Genomic DNA, 14,670 nt, shown 5'->3' with positions numbered 1-14,670 from the left:
AACCTTCTTTCTTTACTTGTTAATATCTGTCTCCTCGACCAAAACCAAGTTCTAAGAGTATAGAGCTTGCCTGCTTTCTTCCCAAGGGCATGGAACAGAATACACTCAATAACAACTCACCAAACTATCAAAGGAAGAAATGAATGCTCAACTCTTACCTTAAGCCTCCAAAATCACAAATTCCTATCAGCTTACCTCTACAGTAACTCTCACTTCACCCTTTCTCCTTACTTTTCACTTCCAGCACCACAGCTGAGACCCTCCTTACTTCACAGCCAGGCTCTCTGTCCCTCTGGGTCCAAGTAAAGATTAAACTTCTTCTTTTCTTTCTTTTTGCCATTTCTAGGCTAGGGGATGAATCAGAGCTGTAGCCATCGGCCTACACCAGAGCCACAGCAACGCAGGATCCAAGCCATGTCTGCAACCTACACCAGAGCTCATGGCAACGCCGGATCCTTAACCCACTGAGCAAGGGCAGGAATCGAACCCGCAACCTCATGGTTCCTAGTTGGATTCGTTAACCACTGGGCCATGACAGGAACTCCCCAAGATTAAACTTCTTAGTCTAACACTCTAAGTCCTCCATGACGTGGCTCCAGCACTCCCTTCCCACTCCCCAAATTCCAATCCAACTAGACTACTCAGCTTTCTCTTCCTATGCCTTTGCCTTTGTTTTCTGCATCTTTGTTCGTATTATTCTTTCTGCCTAGAACGTTTCAGTCTATCCCTATTTTCTAAAATCCAAAGCCTAACCCAAACATTATTCTTATTATGGAGACCCTTTCTGAAGCTCTCTTGTCAAAAGTACTATCACACTATATATATACACTACCATGTTATAAGCTATGCAATGGTAAAGAATGGACTCTATTAATCTTTAATTCCCCCAAGAGAACCCAATACCCCAATGCATCACATACAGAAAATACTTGGGAAGTATGTGTTGAATAAATAGATCTTTTTTTTTTTTTTTTTTTTTTTTTTTTTTTGGTCTTTTTGCCTTTTCTAGGGCCGCTCCCTCGGCATATGGAGGGTCTCAGGGTAGGGGTCTAATCGGAGCTGTAGCCACCGACCTACGCCAGAGCTACAGCTACGCGGGATCCGAGCAGTGTCTGTGAGCTATACCACAGCTCACGGCAATGCTGGATCGTTAACCCACTGAGCAAGGGCTGGGATCAAACCCACAACCTCATGGTTCCTAGTTGGATTCATTAACCCCTGAACCACGATGGGAACTCCTAAATAGATCATATTTTAGATGAGGCAACCCAAACTGGTATATATTCCATGTCAGCTTCTTTCATTTCCTTTATAGTCAGTTAATATGGAAGGTTACACAACTCCTACAGCCAAAAAAAAAGCAAAACACTTAATAAAGGTAGACATGATAGAACAACTTAGAATATTCAGCAAATAAAATCTTTTGCATAATGAAGAAGAGCTCTAGGTAGAAGCTATTATCCATTTTTTTTTTTTTTTTTTTGCTTTTTAGGGCCACACTCAAGGCATATGTAAGTTCCCAGGCTAGGGGTCAAATTGGAGCCACAGCTGCCAGCCACAGCTACAGCAACACCAGATCCAAGCCACATCTGCGAACTACGCCACAGCTCATGGCATTGCCGGATCTCCAACCCACTGAGCGAGGCCAAGGATCGAACCCACATCCTCATGGATACTAGTCGGATTCATTTCCACTGCACCACAATGGGAACTCCCATCCCATGATTTTTGATAAAATCTCTTCTGATTCTAAGGTTCCATAAGAGGAGAGATAAGACTGGTGGAACTTAACAACAGTAACCCACCTATCTAAGAATCTCTAAAACGTAAGACAACCTATTTCCTGCACTACTTCCTCAGCCCCTAAAGAAAACTAATTCTTTGGAAAAGGAAAAAATATATTGGTAACCAGTCTTTTCCCCCCAGAGTTCCTTTCACTTTGGTAGATGGGAAAATTTTCATTAGGAAAAAAAAAAAAAAGCCATAACGTCACCTTTCATGTTCAAAGCACTTAGTAAAGTACACAGTATTTTCATAGGGATTATCTCATAAGATTGACTCATTCATTCAATAAATATGAACTGAACCCTTACTAGAGGGCACTGTTCCAGCTAATGAGCATACAAGAGGGAGAATAATAAACAAATAAATATATTATATGCCAGATGTATAATGGAGAAAAATGAAGGAGGGTTAGCACAATAGGCTGTTTTGTTTCATACAGCATAGGCAAGAAATAATTTTCACCGCAACCTGTAGGATAGATGGGATATTAGCTATTAGCATAATCTTAATTTTTTAGATTAGGGTAACTGAGATGCTGAATGGTTAAGTGACATGCCCAAGATCATCCAGAATTAGATGGAAATGGATCAGAAGCAAGATTTTCCAACTCCTGATCTACTGCTAAGGCTATATGAGAGGAATCTGATTTAAGAATGTTAATTAGGGAGTTCCCATAGTGGTGCAGCAGAAGCGAATCTGACTAGGAACCATGAGGTTGTGGGTTCGATTCCTGGCCTTGCTCAGTGGGTTAAGGATCTGGCATTGCTGTGAGCTGTGGTGTATGTAGGCTGCAGATGCTGTTCGGATCCCAAGTTGCTCTGGCTGTGGCATAGGCCAGCAGCTGCAGCTCTGATTCAGCCCCTAGCCTGGGAACTTCCATATGCTGCAGTGCGGCCCTAAAAGGACAAAAAGACAAAAAAAAAAAAAAAAAAAAAGAATGTTAATTAAATTCCTTTCACTGTTAACAATAATTCTTTTTTTTTTTTTTTTTTTTTTTTTTTTTTTTTTTTTGTCTTTTTGCCTTTTCTAGGGCCACTCCTGCGGCATATGGAGATTCCCAGGCTAGGAGTCTAATTGGAGCTACAGCCGCCAGCCTACACCAGAGCCACAGCAACACCAGATCTGAGCCATGTCCGCGATCTACACCACAGCTCATGGCAACACCAGATCCTTAACCCACTGAGCAAGGTCAGGGATCGAACCCACAACCTCATGGTTCCTAGTCGGATTCATTAACCACTGAGCCATGACGGGAACTCCACTGACAACAATTCTTAGAGAATGGAAAAGAACCCCCTACACGTACATCATTAACCCATTACTCTGAGAATGGCCTTCCTCCCAATGGCTCAGAAGCATTTACCCCAATTTGATTTGGTGAGTAAAATAATAGAAATATTTAATTTTTTCATATTGTTATAACATATTTTTTTCAAACCCCAAAATAAAATTTTAAAATATCTAATTGTTTTTGTTTTGTTTTTGTCTTTTTAGGGCCGCACCCGCGGCATATGGAGGTTCCCAGGCTAGGGGTTTGTCCAATTGGAGCCGTAGCCACCGGCCTACACCAGAGCCACAGCAACACCAGATCCGAGCCACGTCTGTGACCTACACCACAGCTCCCGGCAATGCCGGATCCTTAACCCTCTGAGCAAGGCCAGGGATCGGACCTGCAACCTCATGGTTCCTAGTCGTATTCGTTTCCGCTGCGCCACAACAGGAACCCCAAAACATCTAGTTTTTATTCACAACAGAAAGCAGCATCTAGGCTTATTGTGCAAAAACAGGCAATGCAACACCTCATCAGCAATACTTCAAATCACACCTAATGACATAAACTCTCCGTTAACAGCCTGTCTCTGCTCTGCACACCTGTTAAAAGTGTATGAAAATAGATTCAGCAAAGATTTTCTGCCAGGAACTTGTGTGTGTGTGTGTGTGTGTGTGTGTGTGTGTGTGTGTGTGTGTGTGTGTGTGTGACACAGAGAGAGAGACAGACAGACAGAGACAGAGACATTTAAGGAAAAAATTGTAAATATTGCTGGGAACAGGGTGCCCTGCCATACCTAACCTAAGCTAAACCTAAAACCCAGGGGTATCAGGGATGTGAATGAAAAAGCAAGGTTTCTTGTCTCCATATTTGTGTGCCTTGCTTCAGAAAAAGTGAGCCAACTGAGGCTGAGGATCGATTAACGAAAAATCAGAAAAGGGGAAAACGAATAAAATATGTTGTAACAAACTGAGAGGAGGTGTTGGCTTTGACCAAGTACTTCACCCCATTAAATTCATAAAATGAAGAGGTTAAACTAGGTGATGTCTAAGACTACCACATTCTAATTTTCTATGATTCTAGGCTGATTCCAATTGCAGGAAAAGACAGATATGAAAACTTGAAGGTAAAATGAACTTGGGAAACCATATATAATTTTTAATACAATATGTATTAAAAATACATACTGTATTTAAGTATGTGCCTACTTAAAGGCACATAATCAATCCTGTAATTCGGATTTCTGTTTATAGGACTTTCTTTTAAGAGAGCATATGCACTGAACAAAAAGGACACAGATATCAATTATTGGTTTTCAGAAACAAAAAAGAGAAGAAAAAGGAAAAAAAAGGAAAAAGGCCTTTTTTCAACCTAATCCACAGACTTTCTTGCTACTCCACTTAGGACAGTTCTTAGGAAAATACAAGACCATTTAAAATTCAACGAGTTATTATTAAGCACTGGAGAGTATTTTTGTACTGAAGATAGAAAGATACTTTGGACAAAAGAGAAAAAGTCCTTAATATGATTTACTAAAAGAAAAAAGCACTATTTACAATAGCCAAAACATGGAAACAACCTAAATGTCCATTGACAGAAGAGTGGATCCAGAAGATGTGGTACATATACACAAAGGAATATTACTCAGCCATTAAAAAGAATGAAATACCAGCATTTTTAGCAACATGGATGGACCTAGAAACTATCATGCTAAGTGAAGTCAGCCATACAATGAGATACCAACATCCAATGCTTTCACTGACATGTGGAATCTGAAAAAAGGACAGACTGAACTTTGCAGAACAGATGCTGACTCACAGACATTGAAAAACTTATGGTCTTCGGAGGAGACAGTTTGCGGGGTGGGGGGATGTGCTTGGGCTGTGGGATGGAAATCCTGTGAAATCAGATTGTTATGATCATTATACAACTACAGATGTGATAAATTCATTTGAGTAATAAAAAAAAAAGAAAAAAAATTAAAAAAAACAAAGTAAGCTGTGCAGTAATTAACAAAGGTAAAAACAGTCTCGGTATTTATTTTCCCTCTGTCAAAGACACTGACGACTGCTGTTTTCAACTTTGACCCACTTATACCTGCCTAAATGAAATATGACTAAATCATGATACATAAAGAAAAAAAAAAAAAGAAAAAAGTGTGGAAGGGGGAGAAATGAACTGAGGATTTATCCTGATAAAACTTAAGATTTCGTAGTATAAAACTAGGGAAAGCAAATCACAAAACTAAGACCTCAACTGACTTAAGAAAAGAGTAGAAAGAAAACCAAGCACAAAGGCATTCAGGACACTAAGGCATTCAGGACAAAGGCATTCAGGACACACTAAAAATACCTATGTGTTTTTGTTTGTACATAATACAGTATAAAAAAACTCCAGAAGATACTACTACCAGTGGTTACCTGTGCAGGAAGACAGGAAGTAGGCAGGTGTAAAGGGGAGACTTTTCACAGAATATCTTTTTTACTGAATTTTTAACCATGTAAATATAGTACCTATTTTAAAACTTAAATACATGTAAAAGTTTAAATGTCCTTTAAATTCAAGTATTTGAAGGTAATACTTGAAAGACAAGAAGGTCAAAGAAAGGAGACATTTGAATAAAGGACCAAGAGGCAAAGGAAATCTTGAGAGGTCAGAGACAATCCAGAGAGAGGATGATCCGGATCGGTTTCAGGACTATCTGAAAGTCAGGTTAAGTGCAACACGGACACCGCTGTTGAGGACCCAAAGAAGCTTACGAGCTCCAACCAGCTCCAGCACCAGGTCTAAGAGTAACTTGAAGATGAGATACACATGTTTTATGGCCCTGTGTCTGTGGACAGTGTGAGATCCACAAGGGGATGAAATCAGAACTTTACTAAGAGTGAATTTAAGTTTTTTTTTCCACTCTCTAAAATAAAGAGGGGAGGAAATGAGAAACCAGTTTCCTATGAGTCACGAAAGTGATCAATCAGGTAGAAAATGAGACCTATGAGGAAAAGAAAGCCCCTTGTACCATTTAGCAAAGAAAAGAAATTCTACTTTACAAGAATTATTTAAGACAGCCCTTGAAAAACAAATGGAGCAGCGGAAATGAATCCGATTAGGAGCCATGAGGTTGCGGGGTTCGAACCCTGGCCTTGCTCAGTGGGTTAAGGACCCGGCGTTGCCGTGAGCTGTGGTGTAGGTCACAGACACGGCTCGTATCTGGCGTTGGTTGCTGTGGCTCTGGTGTTGCTGTGGCTCTGGTGTAGGCCAGCAGCTGTAGCTCCGATTTAACCCCTAGCCTGGGAACCTCCATATGTCATGGGTACGGCCCCAAAAAGACAAAAGCCAAAAAAAAAAAAAAGCAACACCAGGAACTATAAAACATTATAGGTACTCATGGCAAGTGCAGGCAATTAAAACAAACAAACCAACCTGTGTTGTCTGCAAATATAAACATATTTTGTGAATAGTGGATTAGGGTACAAACACACCATATACAAAAAAAAAAAAAAAGAAAGAAAGAAAGAAAGAAAAACAAATGGAAGGAAATGTCCTCTTAAAGTCATTTCTACTCTCGGTGTGTTTTGATTTGTGGGTTGATTCCCAGTGTGCTTCCGTGTAAGGAGACCTTGCTCATTTGGCCTAGTGAAAGGCCTAGTTAGTAAGAAGTATTAGTAATGCCAGCAAAGATCTGCAGGTGGACTCCAGCAAGCATATTACTTTTAATCAACTGAAAAAACCCTGATGTAAAAATACAATGCATGCTTCTAAAGTGCTACTAATGTTCTTTCTTGTCATAGGTGTTTGTTTTATAAAAATCATTACAGCATTTATGTTTTATGAACTTTTCTGCATGGCGGTATATTTCACATTTTAAAAGGAATAAAAAATATAAAGTTATCCTTTCCATAAATTATCTGTCCCTTTGGTGAGGCCAAAGGCTGAAGTCAGATTTTCTATCATGAAGAACCAACCCCCTACTAGAGTGCTATCAACATCCGGCCTACCCCCCAAAATGGTACTAATTAGTGCCAGAGACCCACCGTCCTTGGGTCCTCCCTCCCAAGCTAGGACCAGGCTGTCTGCAGTGCAGGAACCAGGGGAAAAGGTACTAGGCTCTGACAATAATAGATCCCAATAGTTTTCATATATGAAGTCAGGGTTAAGAATAGGAAATTTAATTTGCATCTGAGTTGAAAAAATAAATAGTTCAAATAAAAAGCAAAGAGGTTTTAGCCATCTGAAAGGCCAAAGTCCAAAGGGCTTTACCTATTTGCTCATTGGTGTAAGAGTATTTCCTGAAAAAGTTATACCAGGTGGCCACATTGATCTAAACAGGCACAACCTAAAGTCTATGTTTTGTCATTTCTTTTTACCTCTACTAAAGCCATGGATACAAGGGCAGGAAAGAGGAGGGAAATTATATATATATATATATATATATATATATATATATATATATATATATATATTTCTTTCTTTCACTCATGCTCCTTACCAGCAGGAATTGATTCTAATGTAAGATTCAGTGCTGGCTCAACCCAGACAACTGTGTAACAAGGCCAAAGACCTAGTCTCCTCATTGGCCCAGTTTGGCTCACTCTGTTCTATTCCCGTCCCCAACAGTTATGATCTAATGCCACCAAGGGGGCTAGATAAGAGTACAAATCCATCATCTCCATTACATTAACAACAGGCTCTGCTGATGCTGCAACAGTAACCTCATTTCTATATTCAAATATAGAAACCTGTGTGTGAGCAAGATTCTTCAAGGCTGTCCCATCTCTCACTAGGCCATCTTTCTTGTACTCTATTAAAGCGTATTGCTTCATTTATGCCCCCTCCCTTTTTAAAATAAATCTATTTCAATCTTTCTGATTTGGCCTGGAGCCAAAAAGAGAAGTCTTATGAACAGATCGAGATGTGCCAAGATCCACAAATGACCCTTAGCAGCAATTTAGCCAAAAAAGAATCCCCATAAACCAGAAGTGAAACAAAGCGTTAACTACTTATCCAAACTTTGGCAAAGAGACACAGCTCTTTCTCCCCATCTCCCCTACGCCTGTGAGGAAAGGACTCTCTGAAGCTGCTGCTGCTCCTCCTCCAACTCACTTTCTGCGTCAAATAGTATGGGTCAAAGTCCTCCAGGGGAACCGCGACCAGGCCTTGTGGGATGTCCCCATAGATGAAAGGCAAACTCTTCCCTGCTTCCAGGTCACTGTTGGGCTTGGGCTTGCTGTCCTCATCGTCTTCCCGATGACTGCCATCGGCCTTTGGTGGTTTCTTGAGCTTGCTCTCAGCAATGCGCCTCTCGATGTTTGCCAGTGACTCAGGGGTGAAAGGCTTGAAACTATCAGGGCCTGGTGGTGCGAGCAGCCGCGCTGCCATCTTCTCATCCTGCAGCAGCTTCGTTAGTTATGCTGCGTCCAGGACAGGTCAGCTCTGGAAGAAACAGCAACACAGACAGCATTAATCAATCACTGCTCCAAAAAGAGGCCAGACCAAACCATCTCACGCTCAACCTTTATTCATAACCTTCGCCACACATAGTTTCTTCCATGACATGGCTCTTTTCCTCTCCAGGAAATCTGTGGCATGAATGGACTAGGTGATATTCATAACCACCCATGAGGGGAGTGAGCAGCCAGGGAGATCAAAACATGGGATCAAAACTGAATCGCCAGCTTTTATTACTGACTTAGACGCACCTCACTGTTAGTAACCACTTGAAACTACAAAAATATAATCCACACCCTCAAGGAACTTCTATTCTAAACGAATACGGCATATTTAACATACCCGGGGCACACATTAGCTTAGGAATCCTTACATGCCCAAGTCACCTTCCTTTCCTGGACCTCTTCTCCCTAAAAAATACTCTGCCTTCCAAGAACACAAGGGTAACTATGACTCTTTATTTTATTTATTTTTTCTGCTGTACAGCATGGGGACCAAGTTACACTTACATGTGTACTTTTTTTCCCTCCCTTTGTTCTGTTGTGATATAAGTATCTAGACATAGTTCTCAAAATCACTCTTTTTAAATTTTAGTCTCTGAAAACACTAAAACCCTTCAGGACTTTGGAGGTGGAAAATAGAGGTAAAATAGCTTCCATATGCTTTTGCTCTTCCGTTTCTAGTTCTTTTTCAGTTCACCAAGGTTGTAAAATCCATCTGGTATAAAAGTTCAGGCGTACCTGCTCTGACCACCAAGCTCACGCCAGGGGCGAAGACAAAGCCCTTTTCCTCATGGAGAAGGCAGATGTCGCTCTGCACACCTCCCGCTGAGCAACGGGAAGAGCACATGGGAGCGGGGCCTTAGACCTTCCTCAGAGGCGACAGCCCCGCAGCACTGCAGTGTGAAGACAGCGGAAAGGCCCGAGAGGGGCTCAAGCCAGAAGCACAGGAAGGAGAACAGAAACACAAGCAAATTCCCTTTGAAATAGAGAAACCAAAGGAGTGCCAGACACAGTATCGGAAAGGCCCATCTCCATCTGTGTTTATACAGAGTCCTAGGTTATTTAAACACACACCTTGGAATAGGAAACTCCATAATGCCAAAGCAACAGTGTCCGGTTACTGCCACAGAAGGACCCAGACGGCTGAGTCTTTCCACGGAAGCTTTAGGGCTTCACTGGCAGTGCACCTGGCACTGGTGCAGCTGCTTTCTCCTTTTGCTTTGTGAGTGCCACAAAGACAGTCTGGGAATTTTTTTTAAAAGGCTGCTCTTTCCTTTCTACTTAGCCCTCAGGGTCCACTTCAAGGCGAGTATCCATAAAACTTGAGGCAATTCAAGAGAACAGTAGTAGAGTTAACTCTAAATAACTGGGGAATGAAATACCCAAGGGCTCTTTCCATAAGTACCCCTGCAGAGACCCCAGATTTCTCCAATGGTGGTGACAGCGGGTGGTGCCAGAGGCCGTGCGTGGTATCGACGCGGGTGGGTCAGCTCACTTGCTGACAGCCTGGCGCTGATGAGGCCAGAACCACAAGTTAGCTCCATGCTTTACACAAAAACCACTGTTCTGCAGATGATGGGGTCAAAAAAATCATTTTCATGTATGAGGCACAGGGCTTTATAGATCCAGTCCCTTTCACTTTAAGAATTAGGAAACTCGGGGTCCTAAGAGATAAGACAACCTGCCCAAAGTTACAAGGCCCAGAAAAGACCACAACCAAAGAGCTTGGACTTGTTTTTTCACGACCAGTATCAGCCTCCCACCTTTCTGTCCGCCTCTGACCCCACTATGCCCCCAGAGGAAGAGTCTGGGTCTTCGAGTAAATCGCAGGCCAATGCCGATGGTTACTGCACTACGGCTTCACTAGCATTGTTTTCCCCAACCTCTCAGTCCTTTCCCCTCATCCAACCCCCAACTGCCTCCAGTAAGTCCTGACTCCGCCAAAGAATCTTCTCATCAGCGCCAGCCTTTACTAACGTTCCCCCTTGTGAATCCCCAGAGCTGTCAGGATCTTAACTAACATTTATCACATACTTGCTATGTTTCAGGCACTGTTCCAAGCACCTTGCTTGTACTACCCCATTTAATCTGCAGAACTACCTGTGAGGTAGATACTATCGTTATTGTTCTGCCCACCTAACAAGTGAGGAAAAAGAGGCCCAGAGTCCTGATGTAGCTCCCCCGAAGTTACACCGCAAGAAAATGACAAAATCAGGATTCAAAACATCCTCTTCACACTTGCTCTGGCTCTCCATCATTATTCAATTGCACTATCAAAGTCTCCAGAGGGCATGAGTGATGTCAAACTTGTTTCGTGTCCTTTTCACAGAGAATCAGATTATGCCTGGAACCCACAACAGGTCCAAATAGCTGGGACTCGCTGGCTCCCACAGCCATACTCACTGGGTCACCCTCGGTTCCTACTTTGAGGACAAAGAATACCGCAAGAGGAAGTCACTGCAGAGGCTGACAAATTTCTGTGACCTGCCTGTACACACCTGAGCTCTTCACAGGTAAAACCATCCAAGGCTCGGTCCTCTGCCTTTGTTTCCTTTTGCCTTCATCAAAACCACGTTCCCTCAATGATCCCTGCCCTCCATCAGAGTCTCAATCTCTACGTTTCCTCTCCTACTTCTCTAGCTTTTCCCTTTACATCTTCATCTCCCCCTGCCCCTTGTCATTTGGCTCAAGCAAGACTCTTGGTTCTCTTTTGTATCCTGCTTCTATCCACGTCCGCAATCTCCTCTTCCTCTACCCACTTTTTCTTCTCTATGGGCTGGCTTTCTGCAGTCTCTCTCTGCCAAACTCCTTCTTTTAGGGATCTCATCTACTCAAAATGATCAGTATATGGATGACTTTCAGATTTCTATCACCAGCCCAGACAGCTCTTCTGAGCCCCACAACTGCCTGTCACCACTTCACAATTAAAGCATTTAAAACCACTTATGTTTACTTCCAGAATGGATTCTTCCACCTGACTTTCTTAATTCTGTTACTGGGACCATCATTTTTCCAGCCGTTTAGCATGGAGCCTCAGTCATCTTTGCCCATCATCCTTGGCTGTCCTTGCCCAACCGGTCACCAGCCTCAGTAATTCTTCCTTCAGAGTTTCCATTTTTAACAGCATCACCCTAACTCGAGTCCTACTGCAATAGCCTCCCACTTGTGGACCAGTCCTCAATCCACCAGACACATCTCCAAAGATCTGTTTCCCTAAAAAATCTGCTTCTGGGAGTTCTCATCATGGCTCAGTGGAAACGAATCTGACTAGCATCCATGAAGGAAAAAAAAAAAAAAAAGAAAAAAAAAAACTGTAACTGCAATGTATACATGTAAGGATAACCTGACCCCCTTGCTGTACAGTGGGAAAATTAAAAAAAAAAAAAAAAAAAAAAAAAAAAAGATGCAGGTTCAATCCCTAGTCTCGATCAGTGAGTTAAGGATCCGGCATTGCCGTGAGCTGTGTGGTGTAGGTCACAGACGTGGCTCAGGTCCCAGGTTGCTGTGGCTGAAGTGTAGGCTGGCAGCTGTAGCTCCAATTCGACCCCTAGCCTGGGAACCTCCATATGCTGCAGGTGCGGCCCTAAAAAGACAAAAAACCAAACACTACATCATTTCCTTCCCTCAAATCTCCTGGATTTATAGAACAGAATCCAAACTTGTGCCATTCAAGGCCTTCTACAACCTTACTTCTCTTAGATATTCAGCTACAGCCTTACACTTCTCGAAATTCTTTTCTACTGCTTCCCTACAAGAATATCCACTCTGGTGACTGGTTTTTGTTTTAATTTTCTAGATTTTTTTTTTTTAAGGTAGAACAATAAAGTGTACAAATCTTAAGTGCACAGACTAGTTATTTTGTAATATGTACACACTTGCATAACCATCATTCAGATTAAGATACAGAAGAATTATACAGCACAGGGAACTATACTCAATAACCTATAAGGGAAGAGAATCTGAAAAAATATATATAATTGAATCACTGTGCTGTATACCTGAAACTAATATTACTAAATCAATGATACTTTAAAAAAAAATACAGAAGATTTATTTCCAGCACACCAATTGGAGCTCCTCTGTTAAGAATCACCGTGTGAGTTCCCACTGTGGCGCAGTGGAAAAGAATCCAACCAGTATCCATGAGGATGTGGGTTCAAACCCTGGCCTCACTCAGTAGGCTGGGGATCCAGGTTGTTGTGGCTGTGGAGTAGGCTGGCAGTTGCAACTCCAATTCGACCCCTAGCCTGGAAACTCCTTATGCTGCAGGTGTGGCCCAAAAAAAAAAAAAAAAAAAAAAGGAAGAACCGTCATAACCATCCCTGCCTCAGCCTCACAAAAGCTGTTCTGACATCACCACAGATTAGTCTGGGCTTCACATAAGTAGAATAAAAATATACTCTTCAAAGTCTGACTTCTTTCATTCAACATTTTTTTTTTTTCCCGTGAAATTCATCTTTATTGTGTGTGGAGCAGTAGTTCATTCTTTTTATTGCTGTGTAATAGTTCATGTACGAATGCAGCACAATTAATTTTTCCCTTCTACTCTGATAGACATTTAGGTTGTTTACAGTTTAAGGCTATTATGAATAATAGGTACTAAGAACCTTTTTGTACATGTCTTCTGGTGGCCATATATGCTCGTCTCTTTTTAACATATAGGCAGGAATGAAATGCTGGTTTTGGCATTGGGCATGTGTTTATTTAACTTTAATGATACTCCTACCAGCAATGTAAGAGGGTTCTAGCTGCTCCACATCCTCACAATACTTGGAAATGACAGATGACAGCCTTCTTAATTTTACCCATTCTAGTGGGTTTAAAGAAAAAAAAAATATATATATATAGAGAGAGTGATATCTCATAGTTTAATATATATATATATATATATATATATATAGCGACATCTCATAGTTTAAAAAAAAATCACTGAGGTGAAATTAACCTTTAAAGTGAACAATTCGGTGGCAATTAGTATATTCACGATATAGTGTAACTACTACCTCTACCTAGTTCCAAAACATTTCCACCACTCCAAAGTAAAACCCTTTACCTGTAAGTCAGTTTCTCTTGATTCCTCTCCCATGCACCCCCAACCCCAAGCCTCTCACCCCCAGCTCCTGGCAACCATCAGTCTGTGTTCTAGCTCTATAATCTATTGATTGATCTATTCTGGAAATTCATATAAATGGAATCATACAATATGTGGTGTTTTGTGTCTGGCTTCTTTCACCCACATTGTAGCATGTATCAAGACTTCATCTGGAGTTCCCATTGTGGCTCAGCCATTAACCAACCCAACTAGTAACCCTGAGGATGCAGGTTGGATCCCTGGCCTCGCCCAGTGAGTTAAGGATCCGGTGTTGCTATAGGTTGCAGATGCGGCTCAGATCCCATGTTGTTGTGGCTATGGCACAGGCTGGCAGCTGTAGCGCCGATTCAAACCCTGGCCTAGGAACTTCCATATGCCATGGGTGCGGCCCTAGGGGGGGAAAAAAAAAAAAAAAAGACTTCACTCCTTTCTATGGATGAATAATGTTTCATTATATGTATGTATCATAATTTGTTTATTCATTCATCCACTGAGGAACATTCAGGATCTATTGTGTGGCTATTGTGAACAGTGCATGCACATGTACTTATTTTAGTTCCTGTTTTTAATTCTTTTAAATATACACCTAGGAGTAGAACTGCTGGATCAAATGGTAACTCTATGTTTAATTTTTTGAGGAAATGTCAATTATTTTTCCACAGTGGCTAAACCATTTTGCATTCTCAGCAGCAATATAAGCAAAGTTCCAATTTCTCCACATCTTAGTCAATATATATTTTCCTCTTTTTTTTTTTTTTTTTTTTGGTGAAATGTCAGTTTAAGTCTTTGCTCACTTTTTTCTAATGGGGCATCTTTATTTCCTTATTATTTGTGGGATTTCTCTGTATATTCTCCATAAGTCATTTGTCAGATATATTTCAAATATTTTTCTCCTTTTTTACTTTCTTTTTTTGGCTACACCTGCAGAATATGGAAGTTCCTGGGCCAGGGATCAAACCCGTGCCACAGCAGTGACACCAGATCCTTAATCTGCTGAGCCATCAAGGAACTCCACCTTTTTTACTTTCTTAATGGTGTCTTTTGATAAACAGCAGTTCTTAATTTTACTGAAATCC

General features: G+C 41.4%; 1 protein-coding gene across 5 annotated transcripts in view; it reads right to left on the bottom strand.

The window, feature by feature from the left end:
- Positions 1–14,670, bottom strand: part of SCN8A (sodium voltage-gated channel alpha subunit 8) — a 196,364-nt gene that overhangs the window by 121,685 nt on the left and 60,009 nt on the right. For all 5 annotated transcript variants that reach the window (XM_021091665.1, XM_003481581.4, XM_021091666.1 and 2 more), the window contains exon 2: positions 8,156–8,485. In XM_021091665.1, coding sequence (XP_020947324.1) covers positions 8,156–8,431 — 276 coding nt within the window. In that variant the 5' untranslated portion in view covers positions 8,432–8,485. The remainder of the gene's footprint in view (positions 1–8,155; positions 8,486–14,670) is intronic.

Source organism: Sus scrofa, chromosome 5, assembly GCF_000003025.6.
Source record: "Sus scrofa isolate TJ Tabasco breed Duroc chromosome 5, Sscrofa11.1, whole genome shotgun sequence".
NCBI lineage: Eukaryota > Metazoa > Chordata > Mammalia > Artiodactyla > Suidae > Sus > Sus scrofa.
Note: the sequence above shows the minus strand (reverse complement) of the source record. Positions and strands in the feature narration are given on the sequence as shown.